Here is an 18,468-nt window from a genome sequence, read left to right as displayed (position 1 = left end):
TAGTAAATACATTTTAGATACACTTTCCCCATACCATAATCCTTTGACTTTGGCTTACATATACCTTGAATTTTTACTTTTTTTTTTTTTTTCCTGCTATGGTAACATCATGCACATCTTGCTTATGCTACACTTTTAATCTTTTAAAGAATCTGCATCACAGATATTTTTAGGTTTGCAGTGCTAAATGGTGATTCAAGCAAACTGCTCCCTGTTAAGCTGATTAATACAAAGTCGTAACAAGAGGACCTAATAATCTTAAATACCTCATTTCTCCCAAACCAAAGTCTGCTCCCTATGCTAAAGAGATAAAGGTAGGAATTACAATTTGAAATGAGTGATAAATGTATATTGCATTTAGACAGCCGTATTTGTTTAAATTTGAAAGACTTTCAGCTTGGAGATGAAAGTGGTTAGTGGCTGCTGGCTGTGGGTCTCTGTTGGAAACAATTCCAGTAATGCAAACTGGGCTGAATTGCTGTCAGTGTTGCTGAGAGGGTGTCAGAGCTCTGTGATCTTTCCTGCATCCATTTTCAGAACAGTTTGATAAACTGATGGTTGAAACTGTTGTTTGGCATCACTGTCAGCTCTGAGGTTATTTCTCCAGTGCCAGAGAAGTTATGGCTGTCATTGCTGTCCTCTCAGAAGCAGGCTTCAAAAATAGCATTGGATCAGCTTGTGGGAATCTTCTGTGAATGCAAGACTGGTAATCCTGCTTTATGTAAACAATTTTCACTGTATTTTAAAAGCTTCTAATTTATAACACAGTCTGTATCTTTGTGAGGTTACCTAGGATTTGAATGGAGTCGGTCCCACTGTAATGGAGCCCAGATTTTCAGAGTTATTTGGATGAGTCTGTTCCAAGTTATGTGTTTGCTCAGTGGAGGGGAGACATTTCTGCAGGGGAGGAATTAAATTTTACATGCAAGAAGTCCTGCAGCGTTACTGGCATGGAGCAGGGGGGAGCAGGATCAGGGAATAAGCACAGAAGAGCTGTGTCCACCCCATTCTTGGGGACACTGTTCAGCAAGGCTGGTTGCAGTAAAACAGGGTGAATTTCCTTTCTCTTAGGTCTGCGGCCACAGAACCAAGCGGGTTTTCACTCTTTGGGTGACTCTTACCATGTCCTGTGGGCCATCAGAGTCTCTGTGAGGAACTTAAGAATGTTTATTAGCCATCTCCTGACAGTCCTGATAACGGCAGGGCTTGTTTTAGGTGCCCTGAAATGCAGCTTTCCCCTCCTAGTGCCGCCTCTCCAGCCTTGCAAACACCTCAGCCAGGTGTTCCCACCTGCCCCCACCAGCACCTCCCTTTCCCACCCTCCTGCAGGTGTTTTCCCTGTTTTCCCTTCTGTAGAAAAAGAACAACTGAAGCCCCCACGCTGATGAAGTCCCCGAGGAGCTGGTGCATTTCTGGGGTGCACGTTTGCTCATTCTCCTGTGCTGTGGGTCACCCTGCTGTCTCCTGGGCACTCCTGGCAGGATTGCATCCCTCATCCTCATCCTCATCCTCAGGGCTGTGGTGGTGCTGCACTCAGTCAGAAAGTGGTTTATTTGACTTGGAGTCCAGGCTGGGATTTGTCATTTGTTTACAGTTCCTGGCCTTTCCTCTGTGCTCTGACTTCAGACACTGTTGGCATATTTATTCCTTTATTGTTTTGTTTAATATTTGTTGCAAGATAGAAGCAGTAAGTTCCAGATTATCAGAAAGATGATGATAAATTGCAGCCAGTGCAGAGGAAACCCAAAATTTTCATGAGGCAGAATAATGGATTGTTTCTGAAGCAAGACTAAAAGGCCCTTTTTTTTTTTTTTTTTTTTTTTGGTTAAATTGATGATTAAAGGAGAACAGAAGGCCTAGAGGTACTTGAAGGGTGTTAACAGTAAAGAAACAGTGCAGTTAGTGTAATACAAATGAATAAAACTGGAGATATTTGGATTAATTCAATGGAAAGGAAAATTGTGCTGTCTGGTAACACTTTTACATTGTGATCATTGCTGCATTATGGGTTAGTGGTAAGCACACAGTATCTTGGAATGTATAGAAAAAGAAAATAACACAGAAAAACTGGAGTATTTGCAGGGAAACCTGCTGATAGGTTCTGTCCCACAGAACTCTGTGGTTCTGTAAAATAGATGAGCTTAGGTTTTGCAGGAACATTCAGGGCGCAGTGTCTGTGGCCCTCCTGAATTCCTAACTGTGGTTAAATTGCATTTTTGCTAATACTTAATTCTGCATTTGGGTACAGACGTTCCTTGGGAATAACTGCAGTGTAATAAATGAGAGAATTGCCTTAATTCTTGCATTTGAGTGTGAGAAGGAAAAAAGAAAAAATTCCTTCTGGGGAGAAATTAAAAGACAACAAATGACAAAATAAAAATGTAGATGTGTTCTATGAAATAGTGATTCACTGCCTCTTCTGTGAGCAGTGTTGTGCTGGTCACTATACAGTCCTGCCCAGAAATTAAATTGTAGATTGCTGTGGTAGAAGAGAAAAAAAAAGTTGGAACAGAAGGATGTAGCAGACAAAGAATATTATATATCCTCCTGCCTTCCTTGCACCCTCAGGTGAGGAAAATAAACTGGTTTTCTTTCAGCGTTGTTTGTTGACTGATGGGAGAATTTCAGAAGGCTGAAGGAGGAATGTTCCCACAGATTAGTAAAATACGAAAAAATACCGGCCTAATTATTTATGGTCACCCTTTTTCCAGCTGTGTGAGGCTGGAATGTCCTGGGAGCGTGAGTGAATTGAGCGGGGTTTGCGAGCCCTGGTGTGCCCGTTGTGAAAAATGTGTATTTTGTGATTGGCTTTTGGCAAGGATTGAAATGAATATTGTATGCGTTGTGTTAGAAAGTTATGCTGTATTAATTTCCTTAAGTATTAAATTAACTATTCAATACTGGTTTAGGTTATAACAGAATGTTAAAATAGAAACTATGCTATGTAAGATATTTGTTTAAGAAAGGACTCGCACCAGACAGCAGCCACAGGACACCTAAATCTTTCAGAGAAAGGGAATTTATTGCTCCCTTATCAGCAGAAAATGAACTTCTTCCCACCTCAGACAGGAAGATAGCATGAGGATTCAGAGGAAGAAGCTGACAGTGACCAGACAGAATCCTGTGTTGGAATGGAATTTATGCATCATGTGTGAGGTGTATGAATATGCAACAGGCTGTCGTTTTTAAGGGTTAATCTCTGTTAATGGGGGTTCTTTTTCAGGGTCGTGATGCCCAGAAATATGCACCCAGACGTCTGTAACTCTTTGTTTTTATTGTCTCATATTGTCCTAACCTCAACTGTTCAAACTTTATTATTCTGATTATTTTCTGATTATATTCTATTAAATATTTAAAATGTAAAAAACCGAGCGGTTGGCGTTTTTCACACCGTGCAGTGCAGCTGAGGTGCAGCAGACATGCGCACGCAGTGCTGCAGGGAGCATCGCAGAGCCTGCGTGCCTGGGGACACTGGCAGTGTGCAGGAGGGCTGGGCCGTGCCCAAAAAGCCCTTCCTGAGCAGGAGCTGAAGGTGACAGGCTGTGCGGGCACCGGGGAGCATCCAGCAGCCCCGGGCAGAGCACGGGTGCTTCAGGGGGCACAGGAGGGTCTCTTCTGGAGCTGCTGCAAGGAGGCAGCCTGCTCCTGCCCTGGAGAGCCCCAAAGCAGGCTCGGGCAGGCTGTGTGTGCTTGGCCCTGGCGTGTTCCCTCTGGAGAAGCTGCAGGCAGAGGATGCCCTGGCTGGCTGCCTTCCCTTGTGCTGAGGAGAGGATGAGGAGCGGGCTGCTGTGTCTCCTGTGCCCCCAGGCAGGGCTGGCAGAGCCCAAGCTGTCCATAGCTGCAAGCACTTTCAGCAGTTTTCCCTTTCTCTGTGTTTTTTCTTCTCCTGCCTGTGTTCCCAGTCTCTCCCCGTGAGTGCCTGGCCTTGCCTTTCCAGCCCTGCCCTGGGGTGGACAAGGTGTGCTGCTCCTGACATCACCCAACCTGCTTCTTTTGCTGCTTGCACCTTGTTGCCCCTTTTCCTGCTTTTGTGTGCACATCTGCCCCCAGCAACAGGAGCACTGGAGATCAGCTCTTGACAAAATCCTGAGGACAAGTGTGGGGACAACTGGTGTGGTTAATTAACCCCCCTAATTTAGTGGGGCAGGATGGTGCAGCTGTGTTACTGTCCGTGCATTTCATTTGCATGCTGTCACATTTTGGAACAGCAGAGGAACCTGTTAGTGAAAATGTAATGGATTGTAGTGATTCAGATGTTCCTTCCTTTCTCAGTGCTCTACCCAGGAGTTCTTCTTGATAGTCAGCACCCTGTCTCGTCTGGACGTGGAAATTCAAGCTTTTGTCCCAGTCATACAATCCCATGTGAGATCTCCTCTGTTAAAAAATGCACTGCTGGAAATCCCAGACCTCCTCTCTCCAGTAAAACTGTATTTAAAGATCCTTAATGAAGAAGCAGCCAAGTAAGTAGAGAAAGTACATGATTCTTCTGTGCCTCATAGCCCTTCTGAGCTAATGTGGTCAGTTATGCAAATTGTGCCTCTTGATTTAATGCACCTCAGTTTTGTAATTTTATTTCATATTTATGTGGGCACAGTTCCTGTTATTTAAAGCAGAGATTGTTGTTACCTATGGCTTACATTCCTTTTTAAAAGTTAAACTAGGAGAGGCAGTATTTTGCCTAGTGAATGTCTACCTTAAGCTGAATGATTTTTTTAAAGTTTCTCACCTGTTTTGGGTGATGAATTTACAGGAAAATATGTTTCTCATTACGTTAATTGGCTCAACATCTTTCTAATTAATTTTTTTTTAAGAGAAGCTATTCCTTTTGAAGAGAGCCTTGACCTTCAGCAGAGGGACAGCTCTGCTGTCAGCAGTATGCCTTCCACTATTTTTGTGAGAATTCATCAAAGCTGTCTGCCCTTTTTTGTCTTAATTGTGTCCACTGTTGGTCAGTGAAGAAAAAAAGACAGAGGAAGAAGATGCTAGGTTGGAATTAATACACATTATATTGCAGAATATCTCTTAATAATTTGCTGTGTACTGTTTGTTCTGAAGCACTGCTCCCCACTGTTATCCCTGGATTCTTTGCTGAGGTTGTGGCAGAAAGTTTAGTGTGTTGTTTTTATATGGGGGCAGCCTAGTCTTAACTTTTACATTCAGAACAGACTAAAAAAACCAAAAATCCACTTCATTTATAAAACATTTTTTATCTTTTCCAAACTCAGATTGAAAAATTAATCTAAGCCTAGAACTTTAATTTATTTGCTTCTGATGTAGAGGTGGACCTGAGGTGTATAAATTTAGAAGTTGAGAGGGGCAGAAGGATTTCCTCTGCCCATTGGCAAGGTGGGATTATGAGATTTCTGCTGATGCCTGGTGCCCAATTATAGTTGTGACAGTTTGTGCCAAAACAGACTGTATCTAAATTGTACCAATCTAAATTATACCAGATTTCGTGTAGGTAGTTTCAAAACATGGGATGTTTTCTTCTGTCACTGTACTAACAATGGCTGGAATAGTATACAAGATATAAATGATCTGTAGAATGGGTATATTGTATTTACATTTATTCAGAATGATTAAGCCAACTTACTTTCTAGCCTTTATATATCTCAAATGTAAATGTAATGGTGGTATTATTTTTACTCAGAAACATTTCTTTCATCAAAATCTTGGCTTCTGCCCACATCCTTCCATGCACACACACACTTGTGCACAGACTGCATCCCGTGTTATTTTTGTTATGAGGTATGGATAAAATCCTGTAATTGTTCTGAAAAGCATCCCTTTCTCCAGGTTTTGGTTTTTTTTAGCAGGGTGATTGAGATTTTGGGATTTGTGTTTTTTGGCACTGTCAACGTTACAATTTTTTGTAGGCATCACATAGCAGTGACAGTCTTCAACATCAGCTGCTGGCTACTAGGGATCTTTTTTTTTTTTTGCCTTGCATTCCCATGGAAACCAGTCCAATTAGCACGAAATCGTTTCTAAAAATTAGTATTGTACTTTAAAATGGCATCTTCACTGTCACTTATGTAATCCCAACGAGGAAGGAGAGCACAGCCAAAGCTCAGCCCTGTGCTACCTGCCTTGCCACTGGCTCCAGCTGCAGCTCCATTTGCAGGCCAAGGGGCAGTGGCGTAAGTAGAATATTAGATTTCGTTATTACTTCCATGTTGTAATACTTTCAGCTGGCTAATTACTTGCTCTCCACATATTAGTTTTCAAGGTAATTATATAATTAACTTGCAGAGTTCTGTATTGGCTCTAAAATGCAAAGTTATATTGCAATTAACTTAGGGCTGATCAAAGTGCTTTTTTATTGTTTGCCTGATACTTATTAGGGTAAGTTAAATTTTTTGTTATTTTTGTTGACAGCTGTATTTTTAATTGCTAGTTCAGTTTTAACCATTTGAATGGCATTGCTTGTTTCAGGTTTGAATCCTGGCCTGAGCTACTGCTGCCAAAAGAGTTCTGTCATTTTTTCTGGCACTGAAATTAGAAAAGGGCATTGTTTTGCATGTGCTTACAAGTATTCTGGGTAATCTTTTCTGGACAAAAGAAGGAAGCTGCTCTGGGAAAGCACTGATGGCATTCTGCTTCGATGAGGGCCTTGAGGGGGGGATTTTTCCATGCAATCCTTACAAAAAAGTGCCCGAATTTGGCCAGATTCTAAATGTGTTGAAAATCTGTGTTCACGGCATGCAGAAATCACCTGAGGCTTCGCCTGTAACTGCGGTGCAGGTGTTGTCAGCACTTGGGGTGCTCTGTATACAAAGTGCCTTTCTGCTCCTGTCGTGAGCACGTGGGCTGTGCCATGACCCAGCACCTCAAAATCTGTACTCAGAGGGGAGTCGTGTTCCAACAAATAAAAATAACAAAGCAAGGATGCAGCTGGTAGAACTGAGCTCTGTCTCTCTCTTTTTGCCTTTGTTTTACCTTGCATTTCTTACGGATAGGACTGGAGATAAAACCCAGTTGTTCAAGGACCTGACAGACTTCCCTGCCATCCGAAAGAAAAAGGAGGAGATCCAGGATGTGCTTTCCAAAATCCACTTGCATCTGCCGGATATTCGTAAACAGATTAAGAACCCTTCTGCAGAGTATGTTGCAGTTTCGGGTCAAGAGGTACTGTGGGGTTTATTATGTATGACTGTACCCATCCTTGCCTAGAAAATAGCTTAAAAGCGGGACCTAGCTGGAGCTCTATTCACTGAGTGTGGTGCTTCATGAGGGCATTTGACTATAATCTTTTGTACAACTTTGAAGAGCAGCTTTCTTGCCGTGTGACTCCTTTATTTGTTAAGTCAATCACTTCAGTGACTGAAATAATAGGAGCACATTAGTGCAGTTGAATTTGGTTCAGTAATGCTTTGCTTTTCTGTCTGTGTAAAAACACATACTTCCAAGGTTAATTGTATGGCTATTAAGTACTGGAATACTCTCAGAGAACCAGGAAGCACAGCATTTGGTTAATTTGAAGAATGGTGAAAGGATTTCTGAGTACTGAGTCAGACTGTAATTTGAAAGATGGGAGAGAAGAGGGAACAGTATTAAAGAGTGATAAGTGTTGTTTTAGTTCCAATTCTCGGAAATGGTGTTCTGGACTGGAACTTTTGCTCGTGGATGCTGCACAAGTGTGGGCAGGATGTGATCCAGCGAGCTGAGAGGCTCTGTGGTGAAAAACAGAGACAGCAGACCCTGCCACGTTTGTGGGGAAACTGAAAGGAGCAGTCAGGTGGCACTGCTCAGCGTTGTCCTCCGGAACTGACAGGAGGAAGCTGGGAAAAACTCTGAAACAGAAAAGTGGGGAAAGAAAGGAGTTAGGAAACAGAGTGAGAGTTGTGAGCAGAGGAGAGGAGTGGGTGAGGACAGGGAGGGAAGGGGCTGGAATTGGCCTGTGGGGCACTTTGGAAGCTGAGAAAGATCCAAAAGACACAGGAGGGAGCAAACAGACACTGCTGAAAATGAGGAAGGGATGAATTAGAGGGGGCAGCCTTTGATAAAGAGCTGAAGTTGGGTGTTCCTGTTGAGAGTGAAGCTGAGAGCAGGAAATACACAGCCCAGGAGTTGGGTGGGCTGTCAGCACAGAGGCTGAAATCCAAAGGAAAAGTGGAAAAGTGTGTTTGAATATTGTCTGAGGCAGGGGAGAGCAGGATCTGAAAGGTCTCTCTCAGGGAGGCTGGGTTAATAGCTGCCATCTTTGTGAAGTGAAGGAAAAGAGAGGAACTGATCAAAGGGAGGAGAGCATCTGAGGAGGTCCTGAAAAGTGGTTCCAGAGGCAGCAGTCCCTGCTCACGTTTGAGAGAGGAGGCCTTTGCAGCAGGGCAGAAACCTCTGCAGACAGAGATATGCCTTGATGAAAGGAGCTGCAGAGGCTGGGAGTAGCTCTTACTTGATGACATCTGGTGTGAGTGTTCAGCAGACACCAAAAGAGGCAGCAGAGAGGGGTCAGAGAATATGGTCAGTGAGGAAAAGGAAGATGCCAGAGGAATGGGAGTAATGGAAACAAAGTTGTATTGGAGGAATAGAACGCAGGACTAGAAAAGGAATTTATTGGATTTGAGCTCTTTCTTCCTCAGATCTGTATGTTTTATTCTTCCTCTGTTCTTGTAGCACCCTGATAGATGTGAAATTCAAATGCTCCTTCACAACAGAGAAATACCTTGGAAGTGCTGTGGGTGAAGGAAGAATTAGTGCACCCTGTCCTTGCTCTATTCCTGTGTTAGGATTGTTATCCTTGCTTGTTCTTGGGGATGACTGCTGGCTCCTCTGGAAGTTTCTATCTAAATCCCATTAGCTACAGTGGAGAAGTTTTGCCAGATGTGGGTCTTGTGGCTTTCCGTAAATGTGGTCAGGCTCTGTGTTAACCTAATCTCTGCAGGAAATCTGTTTTCCAGCTGAATTCTGTGACGTGAGACTGCCTCCACTCTCTGACACCCAGGGCCTCAGGCTATTGTTGCAGAGATAACTGACATGAATCAAGTGAAACAAGCACGTCACGCAGATCTCAGTGCGCCCTGACACTGCTGCTGCTTCTCCCCGTGTGACCCCGAGCTCGCTCAAACCTGCAGCAAAGTTCTGCAGGTGCAGGAGGGTCATGTGTGTCATAACCCCAGCTTCTTCTGGGGAAAAACGAGCATTCCCTTCTGGGCTGCTCCTTCTCTGCAGGCTGAGCACGGTTTTCCTCTGGTGCTTGCAGTTTCTGGGTAAACGATGATTCTGGTTCTCTGGTCTTCCCATGGTGTGTAACATGACGTTTCTGTTATTTCAGTTTTTGATAGAAGTCAAGAATTCCCATAAATCATCTGTGCCATCTGACTGGGTTATGGTTAGCAGGTATGTAAAATGTCTTTGAAGTTTGGTTCTGTTTTAATTTAGAGGAAAAAACGAGGTGTTTTGGTATTACAATTCCTTACATACACATTCTCATTTTCCCATGGTAAGGTTTATTGGGGGCTTTTTAAGCTGAAAATGCAACCAAACTGTAAATCTCTTGCTTAAAAAAAAAAAAAAAAAACAAACAAAGCTGAGAAGAATTGATTTGTTACAACATCTGTTTTTACACAGTGCATCCTCAAAGCAGAATTACTCACTCAATTCTTCAAGGTGCCTGTACTGGTGTCAGATCTATGGCCTTGATTCAGTTGTGCTTGTAGTTTGCACATGCAAATCCTTCATCCAGTTTTGATTGCTGTTGTTTTATTCAGAAAGATTAAAGTAGCTGGGCAAACATCTGCTTATGCATCTTGGTAAATTCAGTGCATTTAAAATACCATTTTATTTGCTCATACAGACCAGTTCTTCTTGCTTTGGTACTTGGTCTAACATAAGCTTGATTTTGGATAATTTTCCAGCAGGTGAAACAGAGATGTACTGATTTATGTAGTTGGCTTTTTTTCTTTTCAGTCATTTGATTTATGATTTGAATGGTTTGAATACCTGAAAGTTACAATGTCCACGTAAATGCTGAATTCTCTACAAGCCCCACAGTGTAATGTGTGAGCATCTCTCCCTAAGTTGAACTCTGTTGTGATGCTCTATTCAGTTATGCAAGAATTAACACTCAATTCTCTTTTAATTAAACTTCTTTTAATACTGAGAAGTGCACAGATCAGACAGAATCAACACGGTGAACAAATTACAGCTAATCTGGATTCTGTAAAAGGATGCCTGGATGTGCCAAATTGAGTCCTTACGAAAACACATTAATAAACAGCAAGTATCTCCAGTGAAAACCATCAAGACAATCTGTATAAACCAGGTTTATTTCGGGCTCATGATGTTGTTCTCCTCTTGGCAGTGAATCTGTTGGTGTGTGTGGCTGAGTGCCAGCCTCTGCTGGGCAGTGTGGTGGGCTGTGTGCTCTGGGTGGTGCAGGGCGTCCCGGAGGTCACTGCCACCAACAGCAGAGCTTCCCTTCAGCACACCCCTTGTGGGGGCTGCAGGAGATGAGGAGAGTGAGTCCGGTTTTGGGTGTGGATGGTGCAGCTGCCTGCTTGGTAACCTTGATGCCAGGCAGCCCTCTCTGTCTCTCTCTCTCGCCGTGCAGCACCAAAGCCGTCAGCCGCTTCCACTCGCCGCTGGTCACAGAGAGCTACCGAGCCCTGCAGCAGCTCCGTGAGCAGCTCGCCCTCCTCTGCAGTGCTGAGTGGCTGTGCTTCTTGGAGTGAGTGCTTCCACCCCTGTGCCCTGCTCTGCGAGACAGCAGCAGCAGCAGCGCGGCAGGAAAGCGCTTGTTTCCTAAATAAAGGCGTTAATAATTGCCCACAGCAGCTTGGCTGGTGGTCAGTTGAAATGCTGTTCTTCCTTTCAAACCATTTGAGGGCAAGACCTCTGAGCCCCAGTCCTGAGACCAGCAGTGATGTCTCTACCTTTTAAAATTCTGGTGAAAACACACTGTTAAATATACAAGGTGTTTCCCAAACTCCGAAAAATGATATCACAGCATTAACGATCTGAAAGTACAGCTGACTCTGAGTGAAACTGAACCTAGTGGATTTCATTGGTTTTATTATATTACTTATTAATATTATGCAGCAGTTTTATTATTTTTTATATTTTGTATTCCACCCTGACCATGAGATTTTGTTAGAAAGTGTGGGAGTTTTGTTGTCCCTCACATCTGGCCCATGTGTTTGTCTGAGATCAGAGTTTTTAGTGGGGTTATTTGCCTGTTTAGCCAAAGGATCCTCAAAGTGGGAGTTTAAAAAATACTTCCTGAGCTTCTGAACAACTTTAATTTTTCAGCTGCCTGATTATCTGTTATTGTATGAATTGCAGAACTGCTGAAATTGGTCCTCTTATCACACAGTGATAGTTTGCAAGACCTTAACAAGTCCCTGCTCAAGTTGTCTCACTGGATTTGCCTCCCATTAGGAACCCAGAAATTCTGAAAATTGGGTAGAAACTGGAAAGACATTCCAATTGACACTTCTCCAGTCGTGTTTCCTTAGCAGTACTATAAAAGAGTTGTCTCCATGTTCACTTGTCTGTTCTCAGGAGAGCAGCAGACAAAAAGGAAAGACCTGTGTGTGGGAAAGTGCTCTTCTTTCCCAGCCCTCCATTCATTTATGTCTTGGTTTATTAAATTTTGCTCCCCTGCTGGTTTTATATTCTATATTGTAGCTTTGAGACTAGGAGAGAGGAAAAAAGAAATTCCAGAGGAGTAAGAGAATGAACTCCACTGAAAACTCTGTTCTCCTGATAATGTCCTTATTGTACCGGGAAAGCAGCACCATTAATTGAAAATGAATTCTTGAATTTTCTGTTGTAGATACATAATTCATTGAAATTTTAGACAACTCCTGTGTTCAGACAATCTTACTTTGGTTCTTCTTTGACTGTAACTTAGAGTTGAGGCTGAACCAACAGCTGGATTCAGCTGCTGGTATTCTGTATAAATTCTGATAAACTGTGGCATTTTTGTACACCTCATTCAGGCAACAGGCATCAACTGCTGACCCTTTATGAGCTATCTAATGAATTTAATTTTGCCTGATTTTCTGTGCTTTAAAAATAATTCACTGTTAGACTGGGAGGTGAAGTCCACCTTGATTGAGCTCCTCATGTTCTGTCTGGTACACTGCTGGGAGATTTGGGTTCAGGGTGATTTAAAGAGCACAGGAGCCCTGTGAGGAGCTTGCATGGGGTGCATTTTGACAATTCCTTTGTATTTGTGCAGAATTATTTCTTTTGCTGCTTTTGTGTAACTTTTCCCTGTTTTGATGCAGCCGTTTCAGTGAACATTATCACCCCGTGTCTAAAGCCATTTGTCACCTAGCAACTGTGGACTGCCTGTTCTCATTGGCCCAGGTGGCCAAGCAAGGAGACTACTGCAGGTAATCAATTTTTAATTTTTAATTTTTACGTCGGATTGTATACGGAATTATAAGAGCGGACTTAAAATAAATTATGTTTTAATATGTGTGCCGTGATAAAAATCACTATTACAATTGTTTACAGTAGTTTCAACTTAATCTGATTTTGCAGAGCAACACTTCTGGCCTTAATGCAGATCTGTAAACATTGCAGTTCCAATTTGACATCCTAATGTTTGTTGTTTGACCTGAGTCTAGTAGATTATATCTTACTTACACTTAGATAAATGCTGGACCTTTTTTATGTCTTTCTTTTAAAAATTACTATTTTTTATTCTCAGACAAGTCTGAGTTTATGATATCTTTCTAACACCTTAGAGTCTGGGGTGTCTGAGGTGTGTTTGAAAGGTGTGCCCCAGGTAATTAATAGTAAATATTAGCTCCAGCCCTGGTGGTGCCTCAGATGGGCTCACGGGTAAGAGCTGATGAGCTGAGCTGCTGCTTCTGCCCCAGACCCACACACGGGCAGGGGATGAAGAGAAATCCACTTGCAAATACTTCTGCTTTGATACATCATTAAAAGATAATATTGATCACTTCTGGGCTCTTGGGATCTTGTGTGTCTCTCTATCAAAATCTCCTTGAAAATAATTGCTCACTTATTTCGGTGTACTCAGATGGGAAAACAAACTGAAGTCTGATTAATTCACTGTGCAGAATGTAAATAATTCACTGAATTTCAGAGTGGCTCAGAGCTTATAAACTAGTAGGAAGCAGACTTCTCAGTGCAACCTCAGCTGCAGGGAAGGTGTCAATAATTAATCCTGGAGGGCTGCTGAGGGAAAGACCGGACTTTGGTGTTGTTTTGGAGGAATGTTCTGGTTTGTGAGGGTTGTTTCCTGCGGCCCTGCCCGAGGCAGGTGGATGAGCAGGGTCAGGGCAGAGGTGCTGGGCAGGGGTGAGCCCCGGGTGCAGCGTGCTGGGGGCTGCTGCTCGGCACACACAGCCCAGCAGGGCTCTGGGGCAGCCAGGTGGAGCTGCAGGTGCTGCTGGGGGCACTCCGGGGGTCACCGTCTGCTGTTTGAGTGTCACTCTGCAGATTCTCAGTGGATTTCATTGTAGAGGATGCTGTTGAAGAGGTGGTATGAGGCCTAACACCGTCCATAGACTGCTGTAATCTGAGCTGTGCAACTGTTGGAGTTACCTTTGTGCTAAACCCCCCACCATTATCAGTTTATGCCTCTTTCCCCAGTGCTTTGAGTTTGTAAGATGTCATTTATTTTATTTCCATTTTCCTTTTAAATCGCATTATCATTCTTCAGCCCAAGCAAAATCTCACTCTCCACATCTTCCCTTTGAAGTTGACCCAAAGTGATAGTTGATTTCCACTCTTAAAATTCTGTGGCTTTATTTTCCTCAAAGAAAGTATTCTTTAGAAAATATTTTCCTTAGAAATACTTGATGGCAGTAATTAATTGTTAATAATTAGTATTTTTTTTCCACAAAACCTTACGTCACAGGTGACAGTCCTGCAGGCTTCACTTACAGTAGTTTTACATATTCAGTTATAAAGAACACTGAGATTGATACCTTCCCTCTGATACCTTTCCTCTTTTGCAGACCAACTGTGCGAGACAATCGTCGCGAAATAATCATAAAAAATGGGAGGCACCCTGTGATTGATGTTCTGCTGGGGGAGCAGGATCAGTATGTTCCAAACACCACCAGCCTTTCCGTGAGTACCCAGAAACTGGCTGAGCTTCAGAAGCATTCTGGGCAGGGGCTGGGGTGAGTTCCTTGGGCAGTGGGTGGAAATGGGGATTTGAACCGAGCAGCCTGCTGGGCTGCACTTCAGAGAGGTGTTGCTAGATGTCACCACATCTGTTCTGTCCCTCTGCTGATTCCTCGCTGCCAGATGCTCTCCTTACAGCCCTGTTCAGTCTCAAGGCGTAGAGAAAAGAAAGGTAATCTCAAAATTAGGAAAATGTCTCAATCAAATGGTTGTTTTCAAAAAACAAATGTATAATTACAGGGTTTTTAACAGTGTCATCTTAGGGAGTCTGCATTTTGACAAACTATCTATTTTTTAAAATCTTTTAATATGAAAAGTACATATTAGAGGTTCAGTTTTTTAGATTAATTCTAAGATAGCTTTTTTTTTTTTAATGTGTTTCTCTACTTTGCAGTTTCCTTTCTTTATGGAAATATTAGTGTCATACAGCCTTTTTCCCTGATAAACTAAAATCTGTCTTTTAAATTACATGCCTGTTTGAAGCTTTTCGTTAAATATTTATCTCTCCATATACTTTTATAAATATTAAATAGCTGTTCTTAATGAATATAAAAGATATCCTCAAAACTTCTCTCTGCCTCTTTATGCAGTAAATGTAGGAAAGGTATGAAACAGCTGCCAAAGTGGGACATTGCTGTAAAAACAGCATTCAAATTTGTGTGTATTTCTTGGGGAACATTTTAAAGTGCTGTTCCATCCTGAACAATGCTACAGATATTTTGTAATACATCAGAGAATGTTTTCAAAATTATTTGTCAACTCCAAACAAGCGACAGATGGCACTTCCAAAAAAATTCAGCGTGTCATTCAGGAATCATCATGCACTTTTCCCTCTTTAGTCCCATTCTTATGCTGGCTTTCTAAATACTGAATATTACAAAACCAAGTGATCATGGCAGAATCACTTTTGCTTCTGCAGTTCTTTGAGTTCTCTTTTTCTTGAGAGAGGTGGGTGGGAACCAGTTTATTAAAGCATCTCCACTTTTCAACTGATGTGTTTGAATCAGCAGGAAAATACATCTCCTGTCATGCTTTCAGCTGAAATGTTGTCAAATATCTAACTCGAGGAAAATCTTTTTTTTTTTAATGCCCTGAAAATAAACAGCTTATTTTTCCATTCCCCCTGTTCTCCTCAAACATTTGTGGGTTGTTTCAGAACTGTTAGCTTCAGCCGTGGATTCCAGTGAGATGTTGGCTTATGGCTGCATCAGCTGTGGGGACTGAGGGGTTCTCTGGTCTGGTATTGCAGCAGATTCTGAAAACCAGAGCCCTGGCAGAGCAGCCATCAGTCCCACACTGGCTGGAGGGAGCCTGGACAGACACCAGGCACGTGCAGAAAACTCGAGGATCCTAACAGATGGACTTCTGAACTCATTCTGGGTTTGAGCATCTGTAAATTCTGTTGTGTTGAGCCCTGACAAAGTTTTAGTAGCAGTTCTGAGTTACACTTTGGAGACCAGAATGTTATGAATTTTGTTCTTATATAGTCACGTTCACTTCGTTACATCCAATCCTTTATTCCCAATAATGGCATTTTATACATTTTGACTGCATTGTGACTTGTGTATGGTTGAGGTTTTTTCTGCAAAACCTGATCAGCTTTTTGCATATAATAAATACTGATGTCCTGTATCTTCTCTAATACCTGATTTAAAACATAAGTGACAGTCCTGTCTGCATGTTGTGTGTGTCCCTATGAACAGAATGAAAACCCAGTCTGAAACCCAATTCTGAGATTCTGAGACCTGCTGCCTGGAGATTTGTTGGCTGCTGAAACCACAGTGCCTGATCAGTGCCAAGTTCCCCACGTGGTGTGACTGATGTCCATTATGCACAGCTTGTCCTGCCTCCCCTGCCCCTCCATGGGCAGTGCAGAGTGCTGGCTTCTCCTCAGATCATCCCTTGGTGCATTTCATCAGCTGCACCCCTGGGAAAGCCTAGCTGTGTGATGTCCTTGCATAACTCAAGCTCTTAGTCTCGACTCAGGCTGTGAGAAAGCTTTATAGGTTCACTGACAAGTTTTAATTCTGCACCAGCAGTTGTCTTGCACTTGGGGAGCACAGTTTTACTGTGGAGCTGCAGACACATAGCAGTAGCGTGGGGAGTCTTAGAGCTGAGATGAGTTCTTGCATCTGATCTCATTTTCCTGGGTCTGGTTTTAGTGATGAGGGACACTGATGGAGATGGGGCACGGCCTGCTCACAGCATCTGTGTGGCAGCCAAGTGCTGCCAGACTCAGGAATGCCCTGATGCCTTCTTGTAGCCACTCTGAATGTCCTTATGTCCTACCCAGCCAGGCAGTTATGAGTGTAAAATCCAGGTCAGGTCTTTGCTACCATTCTTCCCATTTGACAGTAAGAGCTCAGACTGGAGAGGAATCCAGATCACAGCCAAAAATGGGCAGTGCTGGCTGTGCTGGAAGCTCACAATTTTCTCCCTTTCTCCAGAGAATTTTGCAGAATCCCGGAGTGGTTTGGGTTGGAAGGAGCCATAAATCCCATCCATCCCACCCCAGCCATGGCCGGGACAGCTCCCACTGTCCCAGGCTGCTCCAGCCCCAGTGTCCAGCCTGGCCTTGGGCAGTGCCAGGGATCCAGGGGCAGCCACAGCTGCTCTGGGCACCCTGTGCCAGCCCTGCCCACCCTGCCAGGGAACAATTCCCCATTCCCAAGCTCCCAGCCAGCCCTGCCCTCTGGCACTGGGAGCCATTCCCTGTGTGCTGTCCCTGCAGGCCTTGGCAATTGTCTGTGTCCATCTTTCCTGCAGCCCCTTGGGGCCCTGCAAGGCCACCCTGAGCTCAGCCCAAAGCTTCTCCTGCCCAGCTGAGCCATGGCAGCTGTGCCAGCCTTTCCTGCCGGCAGAGCTGCTCCATCCTCTGCCCATCCTGGAGCCTCCTCTGGCCTGGCTGCATCCAGCCCTGCATCCCTCAGCATCCCTCACTGCTCCCTGTGCTGGTGACCGAGTTCCCTGATTATTTCTTGGCTCCGTGGTGGAGAACAGGAACGTTCCCCCTCACTCTTTCCATTTTTCTCAAGAGTAATCAAAGTTGATTTTGGTGCATCTGGGGCTTGATAATATCTGGAGAGGTGAATGTGATGAACTGCACGACTGCAGGCTAGAAATAGAACATTTAACCCTGCAGACTTGTCCTGTATCCTTCTAAGCACTCCAGACTTCCTGGCAGGAGCCCCACGTGCAGGGCAATGTATTTCACCACTGCTTTGTGTTTGCAGGGAGATGGAGAAAGGGTCATGATAATAACTGGGCCCAACATGGGAGGGAAGAGCTCCTACATCAGGCAGGTGGCACTGATCACGGTCATGGCACAGATCGGCTCTTTCGTTCCTGCAGAAGAGGCCACAGTTGGTGTTGTGGATGGAATCTTTACCAGGTAACCTCTCAAAACTGGAAATGCTGCTGAGGCTGGGGGTGTGCGTATCAAAGTATAATTACATTTTCATTTAGGACTTGAGAATTTATGCCTGAAGTGTCATTTTTTTTCGTTTTAGAGGTACTTCAGGTTCATTTTTAGGTTTTGATTCCAGTTTTTTTGTAAGCTATGGTACTTGTTTTGTAATCTTTGGAGCTTCAAGGGGTAAGAATCTTAATGTGTCTGTCTTCATTAACATCCAGGTATCTAGTTTACCTGCCTGAATGGATATCTCAGCCAAATTTTTTGGCCAAACGTTTCCCCTAACATGAGTGTTGTCACCTCTGAAAATCATGTCACAGTCTCTGCTCTGAAGCTCTGTGGTGTATACTCACAATATTACAGACTGAAAATTTTGGACTGTATATACTTCGTGCTTAATCTTCTTCCTATCAGTCCTAACCACACTTTCTCCTCACTTGATGTCCTTCTAAGAATGAATAATGACAGTTTATTTCACTGTTTCATTCTTGAGATATTGCTGAGTAATTTGTAAAAATTATCAGTAGAGTCAGAACTCTGTATATTATAATCTAATATTGCTAGTGTTTATCACCCTGTTTCCCCCCCTTTTTCTTCAATAATTACTTTAATTAGACAAAGTTTTGTGTTACTGGTGGTATTTGAGGTGGATTATCACGTGTGGTTGTAAGTTTCACAGCACTCAGGTGCCTAAACTGGAATTTCTGGGAATTCCTGTTCTGTGATGCCAGTGTGCATTCCAAAGGTAACTTTTAATCAAGAACCTGAGGCACTACTGACCTGCAATTGTTCAGCCTAGAAAAGTGTTGTGTTCTTACTTTCCACTCTGTCACGACAAAAGCAGATGAAGATCACACCCTGATGCAGGTCAGCGCTGAGCACACAAACAATTTCTATCCTCTTCCCAGAAGTAACTGGAGATGAGAATTCAAAATGCTTCACTC

The 18,468-nt window shown here is 43.3% G+C and overlaps 1 protein-coding gene across 2 annotated transcripts in view; it reads left to right on the top strand.

Moving 5' to 3' along the window:
• The window catches only part of MSH3 (mutS homolog 3), a 94,509-nt gene that overhangs the window by 59,278 nt on the left and 16,763 nt on the right, over window positions 1-18,468 (top strand). For both annotated transcript variants that reach the window (XM_041463332.1, XM_041463331.1), the window contains exons 14-20: window positions 4,273-4,460; window positions 6,960-7,128; window positions 9,275-9,339; window positions 10,553-10,669; window positions 12,234-12,341; window positions 13,941-14,055; window positions 17,346-17,503. In XM_041463332.1, coding sequence (XP_041319266.1) covers window positions 4,273-4,460; window positions 6,960-7,128; window positions 9,275-9,339; window positions 10,553-10,669; window positions 12,234-12,341; window positions 13,941-14,055; window positions 17,346-17,503 — 920 coding nt within the window. The remainder of the gene's footprint in view (window positions 1-4,272; window positions 4,461-6,959; window positions 7,129-9,274; window positions 9,340-10,552; window positions 10,670-12,233; window positions 12,342-13,940; window positions 14,056-17,345; window positions 17,504-18,468) is intronic.

Source organism: Pyrgilauda ruficollis, unplaced genomic scaffold (genome assembly GCF_017590135.1).
Source record: "Pyrgilauda ruficollis isolate IOZ18807 unplaced genomic scaffold, ASM1759013v1 scaffold164, whole genome shotgun sequence".
Lineage (NCBI taxonomy): Eukaryota > Metazoa > Chordata > Aves > Passeriformes > Passeridae > Pyrgilauda > Pyrgilauda ruficollis.
Note: the sequence above shows the minus strand (reverse complement) of the source record. Positions and strands in the feature narration are given on the sequence as shown.